At 44.3% G+C, this 26,929-nt stretch overlaps 2 protein-coding genes and 1 pseudogene across 2 annotated transcripts in view; all 3 read right to left on the bottom strand.

The window, feature by feature from the left end:
* The window catches only part of LOC147667603 (uncharacterized), a 215,969-nt gene that overhangs the window by 141,692 nt on the left and 47,348 nt on the right, over nucleotides 1–26,929 (bottom strand). The window lies entirely within an intron of this gene.
* LOC147667605 (endogenous retrovirus group PABLB member 1 Env polyprotein-like) lies at nucleotides 14,323–16,832 on the bottom strand. Its single transcript, XM_086948793.1, has 2 exons — nucleotides 15,565–16,832; nucleotides 14,323–14,335 (listed from the first exon to the last, which is right to left on the bottom strand). The coding sequence occupies exons 1-2, from the start codon at nucleotides 16,830–16,832 to the stop codon at nucleotides 14,323–14,325; spliced, it is 1,281 nt and encodes a 426-aa protein (XP_086804919.1).
* LOC147667604 (uncharacterized) lies at nucleotides 20,873–23,319 on the bottom strand (annotated as a pseudogene).

Below are 26,929 nucleotides of genomic sequence, written 5' to 3'. Positions count from 1 at the left end.
TTGCACCTGCTGCAGCTTCACTAGGTCCGGCGGAACTTTTTGCCTTTTCCTTTCTGCTTCTTTTCCTACAATGCGTTTCATCTGAAGACACGACCAGGTCCCTGAATGTGTGCAGGGGGACGCTATTGATTGAATGAAAATGGCGGCTTGACACAAAGCTGACTCAAGCGTTACTGTTGATGCTATACAGACAAAAATTGGTTTTCAGTTTGTACATTCTTCAGGTTTTTTTTTTCCATCCAAGTCTGATTGAGAGTTTGTAGAAAAATGGCTTCAGATTTTCCACATACTACTCTTCAACATTCTTCCTAAATGTAACAATGTGAAACTCACTAGGAGAACGGCTGTTTCTGTTTCCTTTCAAAATGCTGCCAACAATATTTTCTGAATGGAAGACACCATCTTGTAGCATAAAGGGCCGAAAGGGGTTCTGGTCTGGCCGATGGTTGGTGGAGACATTTTGACTATATCTTGGACCTGCCCGGCCTCGCCCAAAATGGCGCCGGTATAAATGGGACTCGTAACTCCTTGCCCGCAAATGTATATCTAGAAAATGTTATTGTAAGTGGCCCTGTCCTATTTTAATTACAAAATGTATGTCCACCGATTCCGCAACTGTTAGACACCTTAGTTCTTGCAACCTAATGGCCCGCTAGTTACGTTCCTCTACAGTGTAAATGTCTCCTCATCATATACGATTTCAGTTTGCTCCGTGGCCGGCCCACGTGGTTATAGGCCCGTATTTGTATACTGACATTTTCACAATAAAGGTTTTTAAAACAAAACACGGTAGTAGTATTTACATTGGTAAAGTTTTTACTTTTAGTCACTGTTTTCGAATCAGTAAAAGGCAAGTGAAATAAAGCAGTCCAATTACATGACGGATAAAAGGTATAATATGTAGGAACGCAGTAAAGATAAATGGTCAAGGGCAGTTGTGTTTTTCATGTCTGCAACATAAAGTGATCGATAAGAATCTGATAATCAGGCGTATCGGCGACTAAGACAGCAGGCCGAATCTCTTTTACTCAACGGCTCCGTCATGGAAGGAAGAAACGCCCTTTTTCTCGAAAAAGGAATATATTTTACTTGCAAGACAGTTGTAAATTTTCCGGGAAAGTACATTAGCCTGGAATATTATAACATATGTTTGAAAAAGAAATATTGTTCGAAAACAATAAAAAGCGTAATTTTTAGGTCATATGACCAAGCTTTTCATCATTAAATTAACAAAAGTAAAATGAACCAATGAAAAGTTTTATTAACAAGTCACATGACCTGTTATGCTTACGTTACGCGCTGCGCGCCGCGCCTCGGATCACTTCCGGGTGCGCTAACGCGGCGTGTCATATAACGCATTACGCGACAACGTAGGTCAAGAATATAGTCAAAATGTCTCCACCAACCAGCGTTCAGAACACAACCCCTTTCAGCAGTCCAAAAAGTTCTGTTAAATGACAACAGAGGGGACAGGCAACAAGAACCATCAGTCAAAGAGGGGAGGGCAAGTTCTTCTCTTCCGGGGCGCTACAGGAACTGATCGAATTGGTAGTCTACAGTGTTTCTGGATGTTTCAGACTAAAGCTGGCGTCAGCATGAGACCACTACCATCTCGTAGCTCCGTCGTGGCCATTCCACGAGCAATCATGGCAGCCGCTCCCCACCAGAAGCCTGCGGGAGTCGGAGGCCCCCAAGACTTTTGTAGAATCTTCACGGCTGAGGGGACGCTTTTCGAGAATGGGACCCAAGCCCTATCAGGGAAGCGTCCGAGTTCCAAGGTGTCCCAGGGCCATTTTAGTGGACCAGGCCCAAAACCGAAGAGCCGGCCGCCATTTTGAGAGTCCTGTGGCAGCCGCCTATCGCTGCACCGCAAGAGCGGGAGCAACTCAACTACATGATGAGCGAGACGCTGTAGTCGCAAGAGCGGGCGGTAAACAGCTGAATGGCGGAAGAGGCACAGTGTAGCAAAAGCGGGCGGAATGGCTACTAAAACGGTAAAGGGGCGCCCCACTACAGCTTGTCTTCAGGTCAAACGGATTGTGGGACAAGGTCCAGAATTGAAGAGTCATCAAAAGGCAAAAAGTTCCGCCGGACCCCGGGAGCCGGCCGCCTATGTCGGGGGCGATCTCAGGCTACACCAGTGCTATAAGACTTGGGGAGGGTGTCGGAGCCAAGCGTCTTCTCCGAGTCCATGGCCATCACACCGCCCCTCAGGGGCCTCCGTCAAGCTGTTTAGGAAGCTAACATATCACATTGTTTTCTAATGCAGTCAGGTCCACAAACGACACTCACTTACTTTGAGAATAGTGAAGCTGCAGTAGGTGGAAATAAGCTTCAGACAGTGTTACAAGCACTGCTCAGAACTCTTAACTATGGCACCCAACATCCAGAACTTATGCTATTTGAGAATGGCAGTGACATCGAAGCATCTCAGGGATCAAAACCATTAACGTACTTTCACGTATGAAAATCTTACTTGGGGAGGGGGCAGGAGCGAAGCGCCCCCTCCCAGTCAGCGCCACCACACCGTATGTTGAAAATTTGAAGCCATCGTTCTACAAAGTCAACCAAACTTGGATTGAAAAATCTAGAAAAATGTACAAACTGAAAACCAGTTTTGGTCTGCATAGCATCAGTAGCAACGCTTGAGTCAGCTTTGTGTCAAGCCGCAAATTTGATTCAACAAAGCACAGACATTGAAAAAGGCTCAAATTCAGAACTCTAAACTATGGCACCCAACATCCAGGAGCTTGCCATCCGGATCTTGGAGCCTTGTGCTGCTTTCGATCTATTCACACATCGGTCCACTACTGACATCATCTTATAAACTAACATTATGTAAATAGTTTTTTAATAAAATGTTTTACCCTGTTTCTTTGCTGGTGTGTTGTCTATATTTTTAATATTTGCATAGGGTTTGTCGTTATTTTGTGCGGGATGGGTGATGGAGCCGAGCTGTCTTGCAGCCCTCATGGTGTGGAGCTCAGTTCATCTCACTATTTTCGTATTTCTCATGAAGGGTTGTTCCTAATATTTCTATTTTAGCGAGGTCAAAAAGAGATCCAATTAGTGGCCTACTGATTTTGCTCGATTATTTTTATTTTTTTACACGATTTTTCACTATCTGCAAAGACTAAACAGAGTATTGCGACTTTGTGCTTGTTTGTAAATAGAGAATGATCCAAAGAGAACCAATTCTAAAACAGTAAATGCTTGGACAACAATCAATCAAATGGAGAGACAAGCAGGCACGACGGATTACAACGGGGGTAAAGGCCTGCGTTAACTACCCTTCAGTATCTGCAAAGAGAGAGTACTACTAAGACAAAAGAGGGGAGGGGGGGGTGCAGCGTTCAAAGCACATCAGCGTGCATAAATACGAAAATGTTTTTATCTATCACGTACTTGACATTTTAAAGCTTTTCATATTTGCTATTAAAAAACCAATGAAATTCACAGAAAAAAACATAGGTTATAGTGGATATATAGTTAGGAATTTGCATTTACAAAACCTTGAAAATTCAATGAAAAAACCATTGGTTTTAGGCCATATATAGTTAGGGATTTGCATTTACAAAACCTTATTTTACTCGCATAAAACCATTGAAATTCCATATATAGTTATAAGCGCTAACTATATATCGCGCACCCGCAATCCACTGCTGATGATGTCACATATTACATCATTCATGACATGGTTAGTGACATCACTGATGACATCACTGATGACATCTCAAATGACATCACTGATGACATCACTGAAAACATCTCATTTGACATGACTGATAACATCACTGATGATATCATTCATGTGATAATACGATGAACCTCTTCAGACTCTAATATAACCTTAGATACAATCAGTGTAAACAGACACTCACAGACTGTCACTCATCCATGGAGTTACTCACACACCTAGTCAGTCATGCAAAGAATCAATCACACCTCCATTTCCTCAAATATACAGTTATACAAACTTTACTTATTCAAACATATACTAACACATATTTACTCTCTTATACAATCCCTGATACAAGTTCACAATGATCCATACAGCCACTCACACATTCACTGGCTCTTATGCACAGTTATTTATATATGTCAACTCTCACATGTACTGTGTTTTACATATGTACTTACTTTGACATGTAGCACTGAGATATCCATTCACTCACCAATACACTCATGCACACAGTGAACCGCCCATACAGCTGTTTCCACATGCACTTTTGAAACCATACATCTAGTGAATCAACTGCTCACACATCTATGCACAGAGTCACACACCTCCCAGCCACCCACACACACACTCAGTATCCCATACAAATACTTGGGCAACCAATCAATAACCCATATAGTTACTCATATAGCTACTTATCAACACATGGAACAGTTTACAGAACAACAGACATAATGATGCACAAATTAAGACAGTTTAGTCACTAACCCATGCACTCAGTGAGACACATTTAATCACTCACTCATACAGTCAGTCATGCACCTACTAAATCCTTCATCCAGACACTTATATATCCACTCATTCTTCAATATGTAAGAGATATTTTAACTTTACAGAAACATACAGTCACTGGATGATGTCATCAGTGATGTCATCAGTGATGTCATTTGAGATGTCATCAGTGATGTCATCAGTGATGTCACTAACCATGTCATGAATGATGTAATATGTGACATCATCAGCAGTGGATTGCGGGTGCGCGATATATAGTTAGCGCTTATAACTATATATGGAATTTCAATGGTTTTATGCGAGTAAAATAAGGTTTTGTAAATGCAAATCCCTAACTATATATGGCCTAAAACCAATGGTTTTTTCATTGAATTTTCAAGGTTTTGTAAATGCAAATTCCTAACTATATATCCACTATAACCTATGGTTTTTTCTGTGAAAATTATATATATATATATATATATATTCTTTCGGGAGGAGCTTTTTGGATATATATATATATATATATATATATATATATATATATATATATATATATATATACACACACACCAATCCCGCTTTCATGAAAAAACGGGTCCGACACATGCTTGGAGCCTCTTCAGGAAAATTTATTTTGCCACCATCAGGAAAAAGAAAACACCTGGCAGACGCGTTTCGTGCCTTAATCATTGCCATTGGGAGGAGGATCTTCTGATGATTACTATGGATATCTCGAGCCTCTACACTCAGTGGCAGCTAATAAGGTGAGAGCCATCATGGCCAAGAATTGGGGGATCCTGAAATCCGATAATGTATCGGAAAGGACCTACAACAGCACCCCATGATTACCTTTAGGAGATTAAGATCTTTAAAAGACAGACTAGTCACTAGCCACCTACTGAAGGGCAAATCCAAAGGAGAACTGCAGTCGATGCATGGCTCGTATCCATGCGGGAAATGCAAAGCCTGCAGTAATAGTCAGAGGGTATTGAGCTACCAGGTGCCACACAGAGACTCTAAAATTAAAATCAACAAGTTTATCACTTGTTCGACCACATTTGTGGTATACTGCCTGAAGTGCCCCTGCGGACGGATGTAGGCAGCACTACGAAAGCAGTTAAATTGAGAATCTTAGAGCATCAACGAGCCATTGCGAATAAAGACGAAAATTATCCAATGGCCCGTCATTTTGCAAGCCACCACAATAGCGACAGGACAAAACTCAGCTTTTTCAGCCTAGACTGCATCCCTCAAGACATCAGGGGTGGAGACTTAAAGAGGCGACTTAGACGCTTGGAGTCTCGATATATTATCGACCTCCAAACGAAGTCACCAGGAGGACTTAACGCAGGGGAGGAGTTACTATCACACCTATGAACACTTTCCCTTGTTTCTGAACCACGCCACTGTCTGTAGTGTAATTTCTTTTTTACTTTATATAAGGCGTAGTTATCACTTGGTCCACAGAAGAACAAACACCCCCCCCCCCTCACACCCCTTTCCTTTAGTTAGGGTTTATGTAGTGTGGTTTTGTTAACATTGGTATCTGTGTTTATGGCCATCCAGGCCTTAATTGTTACCATAGATTAAGAAATCACGGGGATTGGGTTATTTCAACTGTCTACCAACACGAATATAAGATCAGTTGAGCAATGAATTTTTTCGCTGAAAAGTAGGAATTTGTGTTTAATTAGCCCATCCAGGGCTCAATAAGTTAATAACACGATAATTGAATGTTTATAAATGTACAGTTTTCTTTCATTGCTCACAAATGTGGAATTCAAATTGTAAATAGCGTTATTTCATCGTTTCAAGATGGCGCTTTCATTTGTATGTTTGAACCCTCTTTTGTTTCAATGAATTTAGCCTTATCAATTGCTGCACTGCCGACGCCAGCTGACACTGACAAAGGCAAGTGCTGAAACGCGTCTGATAACATTTTCTTTGCGCAAAATAAACCGAACTTGGTTTAATATCTGCTGTGAGTGCCGTCTTGTTGCTTTCTGCTGCCGTTTCCCGGTCGCAGAGTTGCGGAGCTTTGAATATATATATATATATATATATATATATATATATATATATATATATATACACACCAATCCCGCTTTCATGAAAAACGGGTCCGACACATGCTTGGAGCCTCTTCAGGAAAATTTATTTTGCCACCATCAGGAAAAAGAAAACACCTGGCAGACGCGTTTCGTGCCTTAATCATTGCCAGCTTCGTGTTTAGTCTTTGTTATCTGCACGGGGCTTTCATATGCTGCTGGGTGTATTCCCATTGGATGATGAAATAATCCAATCAGAGGCACGATGTTTCTGACCTCAGTGTGCGGCATACGCACAGATTGCTGGTAGTTGTAATCCCCACAGTGCGTTGCAATCCACAGGCTCACTTAAACAGGACATGCATGCCTTCCCACATCGCAAGCTCAGGTACAGTGACCGCTTTGTGCATTAAGTAATGCCCCGATTGTGTCAGCTTGTGAGTCCGCCCAGTCCCGGTTTTCTGAGCATATGGCGGCAATCGTCTCCTGAAGGTGTCCCAATCAGCAGGGGTCTGCTGCTCTCTCATCGATACCATGAGCGTTGTCTTGGGTGGGGGGGGGCGCCGCTGTGTGCATTCAGCACGTTACACCAGGGAAGATGTCGGTCATCAGCGGAGCTCCAGAATGAGAGGCGCACCTCCTGACTGCCCTGGGGCTTGTCTTTATGGCTGCTCCCTCTTCGAGTCGCTATGGTTCGCAAGTAAACTTCCCCAAGGAACTGGGCTCTTAACGCCTTAATATTATGTACTTGCAGCACATACAGGAGATCACCATATCTAGTTAAGTTGTCCAAATGTCATGACAAGACCTAGAATACAGGCACCTGTAATGCACAGAGCAGCCTCCTGTACTTAGCTGTGTTCACATTCAGTCATGTTAGGCACTGCCATGCTCCCCGATGGAACCTCCCGCCACTGACGGGGCTGATAATCATTTCCAACTCTAAAGCAGGTGTATTTCACGAGTAGAACAATATCCAACAAGTCTTTACTCTTCCATACAGCATTCCTCTCGCAAATAACGTTCTCCAGCAAGGCTAGGTGACAGCAGTAGCCAGTGTGTCAGGGGCTCTAGTCCAAGAAAGAAATAACCACTTTGGCCCATGTTAAACTATGAAATACAGCAATAATTAGAGTTCAGTGGGCCTTGGTGCCACTGCACCTGCTGCACTAATAAAAGCTACGCCTGTAGTTTACACATTGTGTTTGAAAGTAGAAGTGGAGGATAAACAATCTGTGTTTGTGCGAAAAATAATGATTTACAAGTACAGTTTTTACACTGAAAATCTTATCCTAATAATTGACTGTGAATACATAGAAAATTGGGTGTGCTAATGTAATTTAATGTGTGTTTTAATGTATAGGGCAGGCATAGGGAATACCTCATTAAAAGAGGATTTCTATCTTCTAAGGAAGAGGTTAAGCACATTGATAGCCCTCCACGACACCGGCCCAGTGTACCTCAACAGACGACTCAGCTTCTACACCCCCACCCGCAAGCTCCGATCTGCCGACCTCGCCCTCGCCGCTGTCCCCCGCATTCGAAGAACAACAGCCGGAGACAGATCCTTCTCCCACCTCGCCGCCAAGACCTGGAACATCCTCCCCACCTACCTACGGCAGACCCAAGACCTACTGGCCTTCAGAAGACTACTCAAGACCTGGCTCTTTGATCAGTAGCAGCGTCCCCCCCACCCCCAGAGCGCCTTGAGACCCTCACGGGTATGTAGGACGCTTTGCAATGGTCCTGATTGATTGCTTGATAAAGACAGAAAAGAGTGCTCCCACAAAGAAATACACATACAAAGAGATGCACAGACCCACAAATACACACCAAACATGAACATACAGACTCCTAACTACCCACAATGGTGCACACAAACACATAAATACAAATAGAAACAAACTAACACCCACAAACAGATATTCAAATAGATGCACACAAACATGCACACAAACACACAGGCTAAAAGACACTCACATGTAAACCAGCCCACACCTCATACACACTGAAGTAAATAGGTAATAATGAGACACTGGCAGGCAGGAGCATTGCTTGGTCAGTAAGATTGGAGGGGGTGAGCTGTAGAGTTTCCATGAATGGAGCGGAGTTATAATGTTTAAATGCATTATATGACAAGCAGGGTGCATGAGAGGGCCTAACGGGGCAATGGAAAGGAGACACATGCGGAGTGAGAGAAAACACGTTATTTTGTAATATAACCTACATTGTTAAAGACTTTCAAAACAGAAAGGGAAAAGTGTGTGTCGATAAAAATTCCTGTTGAAATGCGACACACATCTCACCATAAAAGCACCTGTGCCCAACTATTTAGCTGAAAATACATTTTACATTTACTGCTGGCATGGCAGAGAATGACACCGAATAGGGAATGAAGTAGAATTCCAAGTACTAGGGTCTCTACAGCAGCACAGAGGATGGGTGCCTAACTTGGCCTGGTGCCCTAGGAGGGCCGTTCCCACTAAATCTGCAGCCTGATCTTGCTTGGCCAGGGATTAGGGATGGTGACGCGATAACTTAAGACACCCAGTGGGTCGGTAACAGGCAGGAAGCTCTGATACCAGCTATTTTTAGCCCACTGAGCAGACAAGAAGACCATGTTCCAAAAGGGGCTACTTCCCACTAAATTAGTATTCAAGGATCACAGACATGATCACATCCATCCACAACAGCCCCTCAGAGATCACTGAACAGTGCAGGGGGGGGTGAAACTTTTAAATCTGTATTTAAAGGAAATTGGCTGAAAGTCCGTGGAGATCCCAATAATCTGTCACAAAGACAAGAACTCCCATATCTCCATTTTAAACAAAATTTTAAATAATTGATGTATAAAAGTATGTTGTAGGCCAACCGTGTAAAAATGCTACTAATGATTTTACGTGTTTATATAAGTATGCAGTAGTACTAATATGAAGGTCATTGGTTTAATGGTTTTTGTTTTTAAAAGACTGATCACTTAAATAAATAAGTCTATACACAAGGAGAGAGCACAGAGGTCGCCGTCACCAGCCATGGTTCCTTCTGAAGCCCTCGTGATCCGTATTCAATGGGCGGGAAGCGCAGTCGGGGTGACAAGATGGAAACGAGGAACAGCAGTACAGATACGAGAGAGAGGGAAAGCCAAGGAAGAAAAAGTGCGAGGGAAGGAAGTAAAAGGGCGCCTGGAGAAGTAGAGATCCTTACATTTCGCTCTCGGCACGTAAGCAAGTGGCCTGGGGACTGATCTCATCCCGGTTAGACTACTGCAATGCGCTCCACCTGGCTATCAACAAGACTGTAATAGCCAAACTGCAGCTGGTCGAAAATGCGGCTGTATGATTGATTTTTGATATTCCTAAATCTCAATCAGTTTTGGCAGAGATTCTGAAGGTCAATTGGCTACCTGTGACAAACCTATTACCTTCAAACTTTATGCATTGTTCACAAGGCACTGCATAACATGTGGGAAAGGAGATATTAAAGACATGTTTCAATGATATATTCCCTCCGGACAGCCTCAATCCTCAAGTCAAAATCATGTAATTGTTCCTAAATACCATAAGGCAAGTTGGGGAGTCCAGAGCCTTTTCCGTGGCCGTATTCAAGCTATGGAACTCCCTTCTCCGTTCCATCTCCAGTCTTCAGGCTCACACCCCATTTCGTAAGGCCTTAACCCGTTTGTTGCGTGATTCGGCCAACGGCTGTCACGAGCACTACCTCCGTAGTGCTGCACACGTCCGTTGGCCGACACAGCCCCGCCCGCGTAGAGAAACGTCCGCACCACAGCGGAATCTACGCCGCGCTAAAGGGGTTAAAAACCTGACTTTTTATTCTGTCATGGATGCTTTCGGGGCATGAGACCATGGAATTTCTATTTACGTCTTCTTTCCCTTCTTTAGGGATAATTGCTGTCAGCGCCTTGACACCTTTGGGCATTTGTTTGCGCTCTATAAATCCTTTTTATTTCCTATAATGTTAGAGAGACGTCAAGGCGAACAGGAAAATGTAAAGTGAAGGGGGTGAACGAGGAACACCAGGAGAATGCCAGACATAAACAATAGCTTGTTTTCTGGTCCCATTAGCTTTTCTTCCAGCCCTTCAATAGAAGGGCAAGAAGAAAAGATAATGGGACCAGAAATGGGGGCAGAGACAAAAATGCCAGTTTTATTAGCTGCAATAAAGAACTTAAAAAGCATTGTGTGTTCAGAATGGGAGGATATGTAAACTGAGCTCTCTTTCTGTTGTTGTTGCAGTAATTAAAATCATTTCAGTAGTTGCTATTATTATTGTTAATGTATAATTATTATTGCGTACACTAGGTCTCGAAGGAAGAATCAAAGCGCTAAGTTGTTCTCTCCTCCTGGAAACCACTGAAGGCTTCTAGGAGCACACAACAAACCATGCTCAGTCTCATGACCCTTTGTGAGCAGCACTCTTGGATAAACTGCAACAAAAGCAATGCAAGCACCATTCAAGCTAAGAGGCGATTGTAGCACCGTTGTGAGTGGATGAATGTCTTTGTCCAATCAGTACACGCGCCGCCGCCGCCCATGGCCCGGATTGCACCCGTTGTGTGAAAGTACTGGATAATGCTTGCGCGATACAGTATCTTGCAGGGACTGAAGAATGCATGGCTCAGCAGTCTGTCTGCAAAAACCCTAAAGAGGCATGCATGACGCAGCAATCAGAGCACAAATATATCTGAAGAATGCATGGCTCAGCAGCCTGTCTGCAAAAATCCTTAAGAGGCAGGCATGCCACAGCAATCAGAGCACAAATATATCTGAAGGATGCATGGCTCAGCAGTCTGTCTGCAAAAACCCTTAAGAGGAATGCATGACACAGCAATCAGAGCACACATATATCTGAAGGATGCATGGCTCAGCAGCCTGTCTGCAAAAACCCTAAAGAGGCATGCATGACTCAGGAATCAGAGCACAAATATATCTAAAGAATGCATGGCTCAGCAGTCTGTCTGCAAAAACCCTTAAGAGGCACGCATGACACAGCAATCAGAGCACAAATAAATCTGAAGAATGCATGGCTCAGTAGCCTGTCTGCAAAAATCCTTAAGAGGCAGGCATGACACAGCAATCAGAGCACAAATATATCTGAAGGATGCATGGCTCAGCAGTCTGTCTGCAAAAACCCTTAAGAGGAATGCATTACACAGCAATCAGAGCACAAATATATATGAACAATGCATGGCTCAGCAGTCTGCAAAAACTGTAATCTGCCCAACACTCAGAGAATCTAGGTGCCACCCATGAGGGGCTTTAGCTTTTTACTTCTATGGTGGGTTGGGAATTAAAGGGATAAATCAGTAGGTAAAATCTTTGACCAGGGCGAACCTGGTTGGTGTATTAGATCTGTGCTCCATCACAGTCAGCCTCTAATTACACCTAGGTGCTGCCCACCACGTCCTTTGGCATTTTGTTTCTCACATAAAACTTAAAAAATTCCTATTTCACCGGAGCCCTTAATGGATTTTTTTTCATTTTGCTTTATAATTGTACACTCGTTTTCTAATTTGGCTTGATATTTTTATGGTTTGGAATTTCAGTGTTATTACTGTTTCAGTGCTGCATAAATACCTTGTGTATTGCCCTTGGGTGAGCCTGTCTGCTCTGTGCCAAAGGGACTATGGGGACGAGCTCAGTGACGTTGAGGGTTAACCCTGGAAAGGGTTGTGATTATTCCCTGAAGTGGGAAGTCAACCTTCCACCCCAAATAACAATCAATTTCTTACAAATAATGACGGATAAGTGGTAGTAAAATCTTAAGCTTTGCAATGCTTGTTTACCATGTTACCACTAGCCATTTGACTAACTCACAGTTTTCTCATATATTGATGCCCTACTAGTCTAGGTTCCATTGTAACTCTTTAACAGTGCATTTGAGCACCATTCTAGTACTTTAAATGAATATTAAAAAACAAAACATTCCAGTTACTGAACAGCAAAGTGATTAGATTTGATGCATCTAGATTGTTCATTACACAGAAACCAAATTTAAATGTAACTACTGCACCGCTGAACCGACTTGGGCACCCGTCATGAGGACTGCCGTCCAAACAGAAGGCTAGAACGGAATGGGACTGATCACCCCCAACAAGGTCTCTGTGTTCCCCTAGATTAGAGTAGAAAGGGCTTGAGCTATACAAGTCTACAGAAGATCCAAACTTGAAGTTTATAATATTGAACAACTAAGTTTTGTGAGTCTCCACTTTCTGAAGCAAAGCTTATGATTTGTATTTGGGTCATACGTACGTGAGACCAATTACGTTTACATCCATGTGCGCCTTCCCCTGACATACAACGGCAAACACTGGAGACCTAGGGAAGCTTACAGTGCTAGGAATGTTTCCTATACCCAGAAAACATTCTACTAACAAGGATGTTGTGACAGCCTCACTGCCATTTAATGTAAGCACAGTGCTCCTTCCGCTCATTCCAAAGGCATCCTGCACAAGATCTGAAGACATTTCTTGTGCTAGAGATAGTATTACTATTTGCCATAAGAATAAAGGCTTTTCTGGACCCTGCTGTAATACCAATACCGAGGTCCAACACTCGTGTCACAAAATATCATCGTACCATGACGAATTTGGTATCGGCAGACCGGTAACGATTAGGACATTATCCCTATGCATTTGCGTCGTGATTGAGCGATGCTAACACCCTTAAATCATGGTTTCCGTTCTGAACCCTCGGACTCCATTTTGTGAACGGCATCCATCTTATGGTTTGCCCTCATATAAGTCAATCGATTAAGGTCGAGCTTGATCTGAAAGGACACGCCCACCTTAGCTGACTTCCCCATGACTTGGCCAAACTGACTCCACTGCCCCCAGCCCAAAACCTGTTTAGGCAGCTCCTCGCCCAGTGGCCGAATAAGATAGCATCAATGCATAACATGCCATAAACCATTCACTACATACAGACCATGTTTTCTACACACATACACCTGTCCGTGCTCCTTGTTTATGGCCAGTTTTACGACGAGGAGGTGCCCTGTTTTATTGGGGTTTCATCGATATCTGATTGTAATTCCGGGCTGGGCTGGGTCATCTCACAAACTGGACACCTAAAATACGGGTTGGGCGACTTGACTTTGCTTTTTGCTCTATTGTGAAAATATGTCTATGACCGTATTGTAAACTGAAGAATTCTTGCCTACGGCTGTTATTTTCGTATATAAGGAGCAGGCTGGTTCTGTAAAAACGAACAGTCTCCTGAGAACTTACGACCCGTGCTGTTGTAATTCTAGGACACATGTTACTTGGTTGCAGCCAATAAACCTCGATCTCTGACTTCACCTAGAAGACTCTTGGTTTCTGTGGTCCGGAACAGGGAGAACTCAGAGGTCTTCGGGTGTTATCCCCTGGCACCACCGGGTTCCTAAAAACCCGGCACCTCACAGGCAGGGGGTGTAATGCTGCAGATCCCAAATTATTATGATGAATTGTAAAAATTAGTAAAGTGCAGAGCTTCAGAGCAGTGTCAGCAAACATGGACAGTTGAGCAGGCCTTTTGAGGTACTGGGTTTTTCAGAACCGGTACTGATCCGGTAACCCAGCGGTGTCAGGGGAAACACCCAAAGACCTAGAGTACTTTCCTAATTCAGACCACAGAAACACGAGTCTTCTAGGTGAAGTCAAAGATCGAATTTTTGGCTGCAACCAAGTAACAAGCGTCCTAGAAGTACAACAACACGGTGTGTATATTCTCAGGAGACTGCTCAACCTTACAAAGCCAGGCTCTTCTTTTTATACAAAATATTAAGCTTCAGGCAAACATTCTTTATATTTTAGTACACTATTCACATGTTTTCACTACAAAGAAAAAGCAGAGTCATGATGACAAGCCCACATTTCAGTGTGTCCAGTTCGTAATAAATTACTCGGCAAGGCCCAACATTTTCATCAGATATCGGTGTACCCCCAATAAAACCGGGCTCCTCCTCATAATAAAGCAAAAAGAGAAAAGAGCAGGGAAAGGTGTGAGCAAGATTTGGGCAGGGTGTGTGATGAAACGGTTTATGGCCTGTTGTGCTTTGATGCTATCTCGTTCGGCCACTGGGAGAGGAACTGACCAAACAGGTTTGGCCCTGGGCAATGGTTCCAGCTTGGCCAGGTCACAGAAAAGTCAATTAAGGTGTATGTGTCCTTGATATCGAATTCAGCTGTAGTTGTAAGCCTATGTGAAGGGCAACTCACAAAATGGCTGCCGTCCATAAAATGGAAGCCAAGGGTTCAGAACGAAAAGTGGCGATTTATAGATAAATTCGCCATTCGAATATGCGCAAATGTTTGTACATAGTGTACTAGCCATTATCGGTCTTTTGATATAAAAATCGTCATGTTACGACAAAGTTTTTTTTTTCACGAGTCCAGAATTTTCGGAACCACAAACCCTCCTTTTGCCCTTACATAGGCAATTTAACCTAATCTCATGCTAATCTGAGTCCAGGTCTATATTCCTAAAGTCATTGAGATGTTGCTGTAACATCATTCTGGTACTTAGTTCGTCTTTTGACACAGGCTTCCTTACACATGATGTAGCACAGAGGCCACATATTGCAGGAGCACACTGTAAATGTAAATGTATAGGCATTTATATAGCGCACTACTTACCCGTAGGGTCCCAAGGCGCTTCGACCGCTGCGAAACCCTTCCTGGCTTTCCTGAGAGATGGTGCCTTAATGGGTATCTCCAAGGTGAGACCAGGCATCCCCGGCGGTCTGGTGGGGTCGTTAGTGAAGATGAGGCAAGCTAATGCCCAGAGTTGCCGAGTGTGAACGCTGATCAGAGTGGGCACCGAGGCGAGAGAATTATCGAGTCCGCTGACCCTGGTCCAGAAACCTGCCGCGCCGGGAATCGAACCCTGGTCCCGGGCCGTCCTCTGCTCTCGGGTCTGCCGCCTCTAACCAGTGAGCCACACTACTTCACTGCACTGCACGCACAGACAGAACAGGAAAAGAATGGCCAAGACCATCCCAATGACCAACAGAATTTTCCATCCCCAGCCGGATATTAGTTCCCAGAACCATCCCATGAAAGACCAATCTCCTTTATCAACATGAATAGATTCGGAAATCTTATGCAGTCTGGAGATGGCCTGGTATACTGTTGGAGCATTGTCTGGAATGAAAACACAGCAACTCGATTGGATCAATTTACATACCCCACCTCGGTCTGCAAGTATGACGTCTAATGCGGCCCTGTTCTGAAGGGTCATAAGACGGTCCGATTGGAGCTCAGCAGTCAAGTTACTAAGGGCACCAGCAGTTTCAACTACGGTGGATTCAACCACCCTTGCTAATTGCCTTATGTTTCTGCTGTTAACCATCGGTCCCCAGAACGGCAGAAAACCGTTTGTGAAATCCCCAAATTCTTGTCCTGCAGTGTCTTCATTACTCAAGACACCTCTAACTATCCTTGTCTTATGGTAATCTGCTGCTGCTGTGTAGGTGGGAGGCAACAGGAACGAAATGAAGCATGTGCCTGAAAAGTCAGGGGGCAACCATGTATAGGCTCTATCATGGCAGATGAAATAGGTACCCTTAGCTGCTAAAAATGAAGGGGAAGTCTGAGATGAAAAAACATACATTTCAGTACAGACACTCTTCCCTAACTGAGATCTGGGATTCTTGCCAGTACCTTGCAGACACAGGTGACCCTGATGGGGTACAATCCAAATCAGGGAAGATCTCTTAGCTTGCTGTTTCTCACTCAGAGTAGCTCCATATCCGGTCACGTTCCATCCTATGTATACTAGTGTCTCATCTCTTGGGATAGTCTCATAGGAAATATCTTCTTTAATCATATCTACTATACCCTTAACTAGAGCACTATTCTTAGGATTGTCTGTTTCAGAACGTAAGGGGTAGACTTCATGTGCATAGATGAACATTGTTCTGTATGCCCACACAGAACCATTGTGGCTGAATGGCAGGACAAGGTAAGGGATACCTTTATCCGACGTGTGAGGCATAAGACCACACACCCAACAGTTAGTCGTGTTCATTACTAGTTGGTGTTGGTGCAAGAGCTGAATGAAGGAGTTATTAATAAACTCTAATCTCCTAGCGGACTCATGTTCAGGAAGGGGTTGAAAAGAATGTGCAGAAACAGTAGGAGGAGGTATGGGCGATGTAGTCGGTGCAAAGGTTGCTTGTAAAGAAAACAATACATATCCTACTAAAAACATCATTTCACTTAATAACAGAAAAATGCATAATAATAAAAAACGTTTCTTTGTCATCAATCCACATATTCTGGCTTTAAAGTTCACAGCTTTGGCAGATGTCTCCATTTTGAAAAACTCCATCCTCTCTACAATGCTGCCCTCGATGGGAGGTTGATTCTGCTAAGGAATGCTTCTGTTGATCCAGGGCAACTCCCTTAGACCAACCAGAACTGTCGACCTAACGTCGTCAGCTGCACCCCAAAGACTTTGGGCAATCGCGGCCGTAGCAGCGGAACCCGGATGGCGGTTCGAAAAAACAAAAATAAGCAAGTTTCTCAGATGGGAGAGCTGCGCTTTCAAAAATAGTACTTGGGGGAAAAAAAACTTTATTAGTTAATTTTTATTAGTTCGTATTTCTTGGCCTCAGATTATACTGTTGTTTTCCCGGTATCGTATGGTCTCGGAACAAGAGTTCAGGTTCTGTGGTGTCCAATTGAACTGATGGTGATACAGCTGCAAAATATTGTCACTCTCTTGCTCAGTAATTGTTCATTTTACACGAGCATCACTGAAAGGTAGAGACCGCGGCACAGTATCAGTCTCTGAGTCAGCGACACCCTCCTGGACCCACCGGTCATAGGGCAGAGGCAGAGGGATCCGTTTGCAGTGGATCCCGTGGATCCAGTTCTTCTTTCCTTCCACTCAAACAGCTGATCTTGTGGAAAGAAGGACGAGGTGTGGTCCGGTCCACCTGGGCTGGTCGTTCTTTGTTCGCTGAAAGTTTTTCACCAACTCCCAGGATCCAGGATTGATTTGATGTCCTGGAGCTTCAGAGACCGGAGGCAGGGAGTCATGGACCTGTTGGTGTAAAACACGCAATTTAGCCGTCAATTAGTACAAATAGTCAAGCAAAACAGGGTGTTCAATTTCACTGAACTTGGTGGGTCTGGGCACCCCCCATATGTTGGCCAGACGGCCGAAGACAATTTCATAGGGACTAAGTTTCACTCTTGAATGCACGGTCATTCTGGTGGATAGGAGTGCTAAGGGCAGAGCGTCAGGCCATTTAAGACCAGTGCTCGCTTGAATCTTGGCCAATTTTAGTTTTAGGGTGCTGTTGTAGCATTCTACTAATCCAGCTGATTGGGGGTGATTTGCAGCGTGGAACTTTTGTTTAATGCCTAGCCCTTCACATACTTCCTTCATCACTCGTCCCACAAATTCACTCCCATTATCACTCCAGACCACTCTCAGCATTCCAAACCTGGGGAAGAATTCTTTGACAAGGGCTTTCGCTGTGGACAAGGCAGTATTGTCCTTTAGGGGATATGCTTCTACCCATCTTGAGAAGGCACAGACAACAACGAGTACGTATTTTAAATTTTTGCATCTCTCCATGTGGATGAAATCTAGCTGCAAAACCTCAAACAGATACGTAGGAGGTGCAAAATGACCAGCTTGAGTTGGGGTGCCCCTACCAGGATTGTGTTTCTGACATACCATGCAATTCTTGACCACGTTCTCTGCACACTTCAGAATTCCAGCATTTTGCCATACTGGAGCCAACAACTTGCAAATCCCTTTCACGCTGATATGAGCCATTCCATGAGCCATTGTAACTACTGCAAGCACGTACGCATCGGGTAGCAACCATCTCTGATGCTCTGACAATTCAACCCAACAACTATTTGCATCCATTCTGCCCGTACTTTCTCTCCACATGCTCATCTCTTTCTCTGTAGCCTCAGATTGGATCGATTTCACACTCTCTATCGTGTCCTCACACATTCCAACATCACCAACCCATCTTGCAGGGCCTGCAACATACATTCGGTTTGTCAAATTCATTGCTGTTTCTTTTGCAACTTCGTCAGCAAATGCATTCCCACGACCAACATCATCAGTCACCCTCTTGTGGGCACTACATTTCACAATTGCAACTTGCAGAGGCAAGGTCAGTGATTCAAGAAGCTCATTCACCAACTGACCATGTTGGATTTTTGCTCCATGCGAAGTTAAAAAAGCACATTCATGCCACAATCGTCCAAAACTGTGAGCCACACCGAAGGCATATTGACTGTCGGTGTACACATTCACTTTCATTCCTTTTGATAACACACACGCTCTTGTAAGTGCAATCAACTCTGCTGCTTGAGCTGAATTATGTGGAATACGTGTGGCTTCAATGATTGTATGCAAAGTTGTGACAGCATATGCTGCAGTCGTGTCACCATTCGGAAGCTTGAAGCATGAACCATCCACCCATAAGGTACCATCACATTCAGCAAGAGGAGTATCTTGGAGGTCTATTCTCCCTTTTGTTTCTTCTTCTGTTCTAAGAAAACAATCATGCTGTTCTTCAGCATTCTCTGCCTCAACTGGAATTGGCAATAACGTGGCTGGGTTTAATGTGCTGCATCTTTTGATGTGCACATGGCTTGCTAACAAAGTTAGGTAGTAACCTGACAATCGAGCACTAGTTAAGTGCTGTGTCTTGGTTCTGTTTAACAACGTGTCCACTGCTTGTGGAACCATAACCATTAACGTGTTATTCATTACTAAACCAGCAGACTGTCGAATAGAAACAGCTGCTGTTGCTCTTAAACAACTTGGCAATGCTTTAGCTACTGGATCCAAAGTCGACAAAAAATATGCACATGGACTCTGCTTGTCTCCAAACAACTGTGTCAACACTGATAATGCACAACCTTCTTGCTCATGGACATACAATGTAAAAGGCTTACTGTAGGTGGGGGTACCCAACACAGGAGCCGAACATAATGCTGTGCGCAATTCAGAAAAACTTTTCTGACACTCTTCAGACCAAGGCACGGGGTTGGGTGTATCTTTACATGTTAATGCCACCAATGGTTTGGCCAGTAAAGAAAAATTTGGAATCCACTGTCTACAGTACGATGTAACACCCAAGAAAGCACGTACTTCTCTCTGTGTTTTTGGCACACTTAATGTTGCTATTGCCTGGATTCTTTCTGGGGTCAGTTTCCTTCCCTCCTTCGATAAGAGGTGACCTAAGTAGGTCACTTCTTGTCGACAATATTGCAATTTAGGCAGAGACACTTTGTGATGCAGATCACACAAATGACGCAACAATTACAAAGTGGCTTCTTTACAAATATCCTCAGAATCTGCAGCAACAAGCAAGTCGTCAACATACTGAATGAGGGTAGCGCCTTCAGGTAGAAAGATGGTATCAAGCTGTGTTTTTAGAGCTTGACTATATATTGATGGACTTCCACAGTAGCCCTGGGGAGCACGTTTAAAGCGGAAGCTTCGTCCTCCTAAACTGAAACCAAAAATATCCCTACTTTCCTCAGCAATTGGGATGCTGAAGAAAGCATTCTTCAAGTCAATCACCGAAAACCATGTTGCAGAGGCTGGGATCATAGTCAACAGGGCAGTAATGTCAGGAACAACTGGAAATTGTGCACTACTATTTTATTCACCTCTCTAAGGTCAATGACAAATCTGTACACAGGTGGCTGAGACGGGTCAGTTCGTTTCAAAACAGGCAGAACAGGACTATTGCAAACGTTGCCTCTTGTCTCTTCAATCACATCTTTTTCAATCAAATCGTAAATTATCGTTAACAACGCTTTTTCACCTTCACTAGAAATTTTGTATTGGGGAATTCTTGGCATCCTAACATTACCTTTCAATGTCACAACGTATGGTGGTATTTCCAAGAGACCCACATCTTTAGGACCAGTAGCCCAAAGAATATTAGGTAGAGACAACAATTCTGTCAGAATTTTATCCCTTGACAAATACATTGGAGAAACCACTTTCTTACCTAGTGTAAGTTGTACTCCCGAAGGAGAACAGTACAAAGTCGCATACAATCTTTTTAACAGATCCAATCCCAAAAAGTTTTCACCACAACCTGTTGTTAGAATAAGGGGTGCTTCGAATTCACAAGGACCAACAGACAGGGACATAGGACATGAAATCGGGTTCCTAACCGGGGCGCCAGAAAAACCTACAGAAACATTCATTTCGCCAGACAAAGGTGCGCCAGGGAGTTTTGAGTGCATCATAGAACTCTTTGTAGCACCAGTATCCAACAGAAAAGGTTCTGACACACCTGATGTAATCACCTCAACGTATGGTCCACTCTGATCTACTGTAACTGAAACAACTCCCTCTCTTTGGCTATGGCTGTCCTAACAATCATTACCTTCCATATACTCATCTTCTGCATAGTAATCATCAGCGTAGTACTGAGCTGTCCTACCAGATGCGTTATTCTGCTGATCAAACTTATTCATAGAATTTTGAGGTGGAAGGGAGCGTGCATTCTGAGGGACCTTTCCATGTCCTCTACCTCTAGGTGTTTGCTGAACACCTCTACGTCTTGTGTTTGACACACTATTTGCGCGTTGTAACAGGATAGGGCAACTATACTTAAAATGGCCCTCTTCCTTGCAATACGAACACTGATTGGGACCCACAGGAACGCGTGGCTGAGTATACTCTACTCTTGGTTTTTCAAACTGTTGAGGTTGCTGATAAATATTCTGATAGTTATTCTGACCGCCATTATTCTGACCACTACCACCACGTGGTGGGTATGCTTGCTGTAACAGGACCTTTGTTTTCAACTCTTTAGTTTTCTTTTCTGCTCTTTCTCATCTTTGTCTCTATTTTCATAATATTGCGCAGTAGCCAATATCTGTGCTGAAGAGGAAACTGCCCATGAACTCTCCGAATCCTTCAACTTCTTACATAACTCTGGAAGCAGATTGTGCACGAATTTATCGACGAACAGTCGCTGACCACCTTCTGTGCTCATATCTTGACCACTGTGGTCGACAAACGTTTCTTCAAACCTGGTGAAGAAATCGGACACCGTTTTATCTTTCTTCTGCTTACATGCAGACAACTTATCCCAATTTACATGCATCGCAGGCATTATAGTTTTCATGTAATCAATGATCCTACCAGGGAGTTCTGCTACCAAAGGCTCAGGTTTAGCACCACCAGTTTGTAGGGCATCTGTGGCAGCAATATTAGCCCATGTGCCACCTAATTCCTGATCATGGTCTGTATGACGAATCTTTCCCCACAAAGGCTGCGGAACAACATTCCCAAATAACATATCGATATCGGCTAAGTTCATAATGCATGAACCTGCAGACTGTGACAATTCCTTGTAATACCCTGCAGGATTTTTACGGGGATCAGGCAATGTCTGTTTAAGGGCTATAACTTCAGCTCGCTTCCATGGGACGTGTACCCACACACGCTGAAAATGTGGCAGAATAATAGGGTTAGCATTCGCGTCCCCATCTCTTCAAACTGGGGGAACCTCTCTCATGGGATATTGTCTTCCCTTCTTCTTGACAGAGGAATCAGAATCAAACAATGACTTGGAAACACTTTCAGTCCTAAGTGATAACAACGTCGCAACGGCTTTCCTAACATCCGAACCCACAATTGTACCTTTTGAAAATTCAAACCGTACATGGTTCAACTCGGGCGGATTAGAGTCCAAATCATTTTCTTCTAAATCTTCGCATAAAAAAACACACATTTTCTCGAAAACGTACCTCTGCTTTGATGCTTCCCACTGATGGAAGACATCCATAACAGATTCTAGATCATATATTATCGGGTTAGTCACCCATCTATGTGCCAAATGACTTAACGTTTCTTTTTCCCTAGAATCAGGCTGTTGGCTACGCAACTGTTTGTGTTCAGGGGCATGAGTCGGGCTTGCCGCTCCAAAGAGAGGCTATAGAATACTAGAAACAGTGCTTGCCACTCTCTGGCGGACAGACGGAGAAGTCGATGAAAAGACAAGTGGGAAAGCAGGGTGAGATGAGGCAGATGCAGAGGCAGTGTCAGGAGGAGGAGTACCAGGAGTGGTAGTCGATATAGTAGTTAAAGTTGCAGGAAATATAGGAGGAGCAGGTGTAAATGCCGATGGCCTTTGGGGAGGCTGCACCGGAGGAACAGGAGCCAGCTGAAGAATAGCTGGTGGGTGCTGTGGAGGAACAGGAGGCATAACAACCATGGGTTGCACAACTAAAGGTTGTGGAGGTGCTGTAGCATTTTGCGCACAGGAGGGTGGCGAACTTAACAAATGCGACATTAGGGGATCTTTTTCAAGCACTTTTGCTGCTTCTTGCTGAAGAGGCGGCAAGACTGGATAACATTTATCTATTACCATTTTACGTTGCCTGTGCAACTGCTCACTCATCTGTTCTTCTTCATTGTCTTTATACTGCATAGCAGCTTGCATTATAGAGATACCCTTTTCTCTCTTATTTTTCTTCGCTAATTTAATTTCCTTCTGTTTGGCCTCCTTACGCCACAGGCGGAAAGAGTCAAACATTGCCGGCCGGGCTTTCTTCTTAAAAAGTTTAACTTCGAGATTATCTAGGATTTCCGTATCAAAGCTACCATATTGGGGCCATTTTAAAACACCGTCTTTTCTGGTGTATGTGATCCACACTTCATTGTATGTGATGGGGCCTACTCCATGTTTCACATACAATTCATAGGTTGGAGTTCCAATCGGAGGAACCGGACACGAGTCCTCCAGTCGGGAGCCCCTATTATTACAACCAAGACAAAACAAATTTCCAAGTCTGCTAAGACCAGGCATCTTCGCTCTTTAGTCTAGCTTCAAACTTCAAAGGATTATCGATTACGATATTCTCGTGAATACACGAGTCCTTCGGCTTTGGCGCTTGCAAGTTCCAAACAAAACAAAACTAAGGACTAACTGGGAGGCGCTCCACTTATACTTAACTGAGGTATCGATGACGTCACCAGAAGACTCGTCTATCGTTTCGCTCTACCAAACATCAAGGGTCCAAATCAGGGCGACAGCCAGGGCAGCAGTCCTTTGTAGCCGTCGGGAAGCGGGGCACCTCGCAGCAAAGACTTTCGGACCACGTCGACATGCAGGGGTCGATGAAGTGGCGGCCTTCCTCCAGAATTTTCACACGAAGCTCCTCACGAACCTCAGGCTTGGACCGGTAGCGCTGGTATTGCCCCACATTGGGCGCCAACTGAGGTACTGGGTTTTTCAGAACCGGTACTGATCCGGTAACCCAGCGGTGTCAGGGGAAACACCCAAAGACCGCGAGTATGTAGGAAGGGGGAGTCTCTAATTGGCGCAGTGCAACACTAGCGACAAGCAGGGACTCTCCTCTTCAGGGCTGAGGGTTACCTTCCAGACAACCTCTGCTTACCCTCTAGGTAGTGTGGCTTAAGCAGTCGCAGGCTAATCTTTGGGGCATATAGGTTAAACACTTGCAATAGTACACCTTTACAACCAACCCACCACACAACGAGACCAGACCGTATTCTGTAAAAATATATATCTTTATATAGATTTTAAGCAGGCTTGTGAATACAGTCAACGTACTTTATGATAACGGTTGCAAGTTACTCAGTTCAGGTTTTCCACAGTTCTTATGCAGTTCTCTTGGGGCCCGTGGGCCGGTGTTAACCAAAGTTCTTGTGGAGCCGGCGGCTTCCAGGGGATCTGTCCCACGTCGCGTTGCCTTCCCGGGGTCGCTGATCGTTGCGGCTCTTCAGCCGAGCAGGTCACTGGTCATCCGGGGCAGCGGTGTTCTGTGGCGGCAGGGTCCTAGTCTGGCCTAATAGAGCAGGTAGCCTTCAATAGTGAAATACGGTTTTGGTTGTAAGTCACTACTAGGACATGCCACACACATCAGGGCTTGTCCTACCTTACACCTACAACGCACCCTGCCCGCAGGCCTACCATAGGGGTGACTAATATGTAGTCAAGGGAAGGTTCGGGGCTGGCAAGTGGGTGCACTTGCCCAGCTAGCGTGACAGTACGAGACCGCACGCGGGTTCTGCGGGCGCAGTTCCCAGACACATCTTTACGGCTGCTTCGGTGGGTGGCGCAACCAGCGCTGCAGGCCCACCAGCAGTATTGGCATCTACAAGCCCCGGCACTCTCTAGTGCACTTTACTAAGGACTAACAGTAAATCCAATGAACCAATCATGGATACCAATCGCATGTACAATTTACAGTAGGGAGAGCATATGCACTTTAGCACTGGTCAGCAGTGGTAAAGTGCCCAGAGTCATTAAACCAAACAAAATAGGTCAGAGAGAGTATTGGAGGAAGGCAAAAAGTTTAGGGATGACCCTGCCAAGAGGCCCAGGTCCAACAGAGTACTTTCCTGATTCAGACCACAGAAACACGAGTCTTCTAGGTGAAGTCAAAGATCAAATTTATTGGCTGCAACCAAGTAACAAGCGTCCTAGAAGTACAACAACACGGTGTGTATATTCTCAGGAGACTGCTCAACCTTACAAAGCCAGGCTCTTCTTTTTATACAAAATATTAAGCTTCAGGCAAACATTCTTTACATTTTAGTACACTATTCACATGTTTTCCCTACAAAGAAAAAGCAGAGTCATGATGACAAGCCCACATTTCAGTGTGTCCAGTTCGTAATAAATTACTCGGCAAGGCCCAACATTTTCATCAGATATCGGTGTACCCCCAATAAAACCGGGCTCCTCCTCATCATAAAGCAAAAAGAGAAAAGAGCAGGGACAGGTGTGAGCAAGATTTGGGCACGGTGTGTGCGCGTTGAAAACGGCTTATGGCATGTTGTGTTTTGATGCTATCTCGTTCGGCCACTGGGAGAGGAACTGACCGAACAGGTTTGGCCTGGGGCAATGGTTCCAGCTTGGCCAGGTCACAGAAAAGTCAATTAAGGTGTATGTGTCCTTGATATCGAATTCAGCTGTAGTTGTAAGCCTATGTGAAGGGCAACTAACAAAATGGCTGCCGTCCATAAAATAGAAGCCAAGGGTTCAGAACGAAAAGTGGCAATTTAGAGACAAATTCGCCATTCGAATATGACTCAAATGTTTGTACATAGTGTACTAGCCATTATCGGTCTTTTGATATAAAAATCGTCATGTTACGACAACGTTTTTCTTTGCACGAGTCCAGAATTTTCGGAACCACACTGTAACCATCAGGCGAGCTGAACATAGATGAGTGACCTTTAACTAGACATTGACCAGAAGCGATCAATTGGGGGTGAATGTTACAACTTTGGAAGAAATGACAGCAGTCAAGAAACAGAAAAAGGTTTCGGAGGAGGGCCTATGCCTCACTTTGCGTGTTGAGATGTCCACCTCACTGTGAATAGGTGTGGGTGCTGGTATTTTTATGTTGCTACTCTAGCTAAAGAGAACCAGAGCACAATACTACCATGCAAGTGTTTCCAGACAGAACAATATTGTGCCCATCAAATGAGGATTTACACATTTGAGCTCCACAGCTGTATTACATTTCTTGAATTAACATTTAGGCAAATGAAGATTAAGAGATCTTAAGATTTTCAGGAAAGCGCTGAAGCTGGAACCAGCACCCAGATCCCCAGGTTCCACAATAGTCAGCTGAGACACCAGCACATATTTACTCCCAAGATGTTCTTTTAACGTCAGTTGCCTCCGTGCTGAGTGGGAATGAGCGAGATGCATTCAATACAATTGGCGTAAAACTGTGAAGCGCAGACTTGGATCTGGCAAAATCCACTCCCAGAGAGAAGAGCCATCTTCAGTAGCAGATAAGGTCATGTCCCTCATCACCCCACTAAAACGCAAATGTTATGCATATGTAGCTCCTCATGCTTGCTCAAAGCGCTTAACCCTGCAAGCGTGGCACTTGGCAGAGTTGTGCTTTGATCTCAGTGCAGCATGTGTCATGTCAATGTTAGTGTTGGCAACCTTTAATGTGGCCCAGTCAGGGTGAGCCGGGCCCAGAAAACTGGTGACTTGGCTCTGGGTCGAGCTCAGCTCTTTCTGATGGTTGCCACAGTGGAGACTGCTACGCAGAAGGGCAAGTACGAGAGTTCTCCTCCCCGATTGAGGAGGACACACTCCCACAATCACAATTGTTGACCTATGGGACACTAAAAATCTCCCTACAGACACTGTGGAAGGGCAGCCACATTGAATCCAAAACACAGGACGTCTTACAGGTTGTACTTAGCTTTGGCACTGGGTGCAAGCTCATTTCTCGGCTATACAAACCTGTAGGCATTGACCGCAACCCCACTGACGAAACTAAGGCCATACTGCGAGGAAGCAATAGGACAAAACTGAGAGACAACGAGTGGGGTCATATAGGGGCATATCCATGTGAAGTCTCCAGACACGCTAGATTCCACTAGACGCGATTGAACTATCTGCACACCATGTACTTACACCC

This window comes from Lissotriton vulgaris, unplaced genomic scaffold, assembly GCF_964263255.1.
Source record: "Lissotriton vulgaris unplaced genomic scaffold, aLisVul1.2 SCAFFOLD_2859, whole genome shotgun sequence".
NCBI classification, from domain to species: domain Eukaryota; kingdom Metazoa; phylum Chordata; class Amphibia; order Caudata; family Salamandridae; genus Lissotriton; species Lissotriton vulgaris.
Note: the sequence above shows the minus strand (reverse complement) of the source record. Positions and strands in the feature narration are given on the sequence as shown.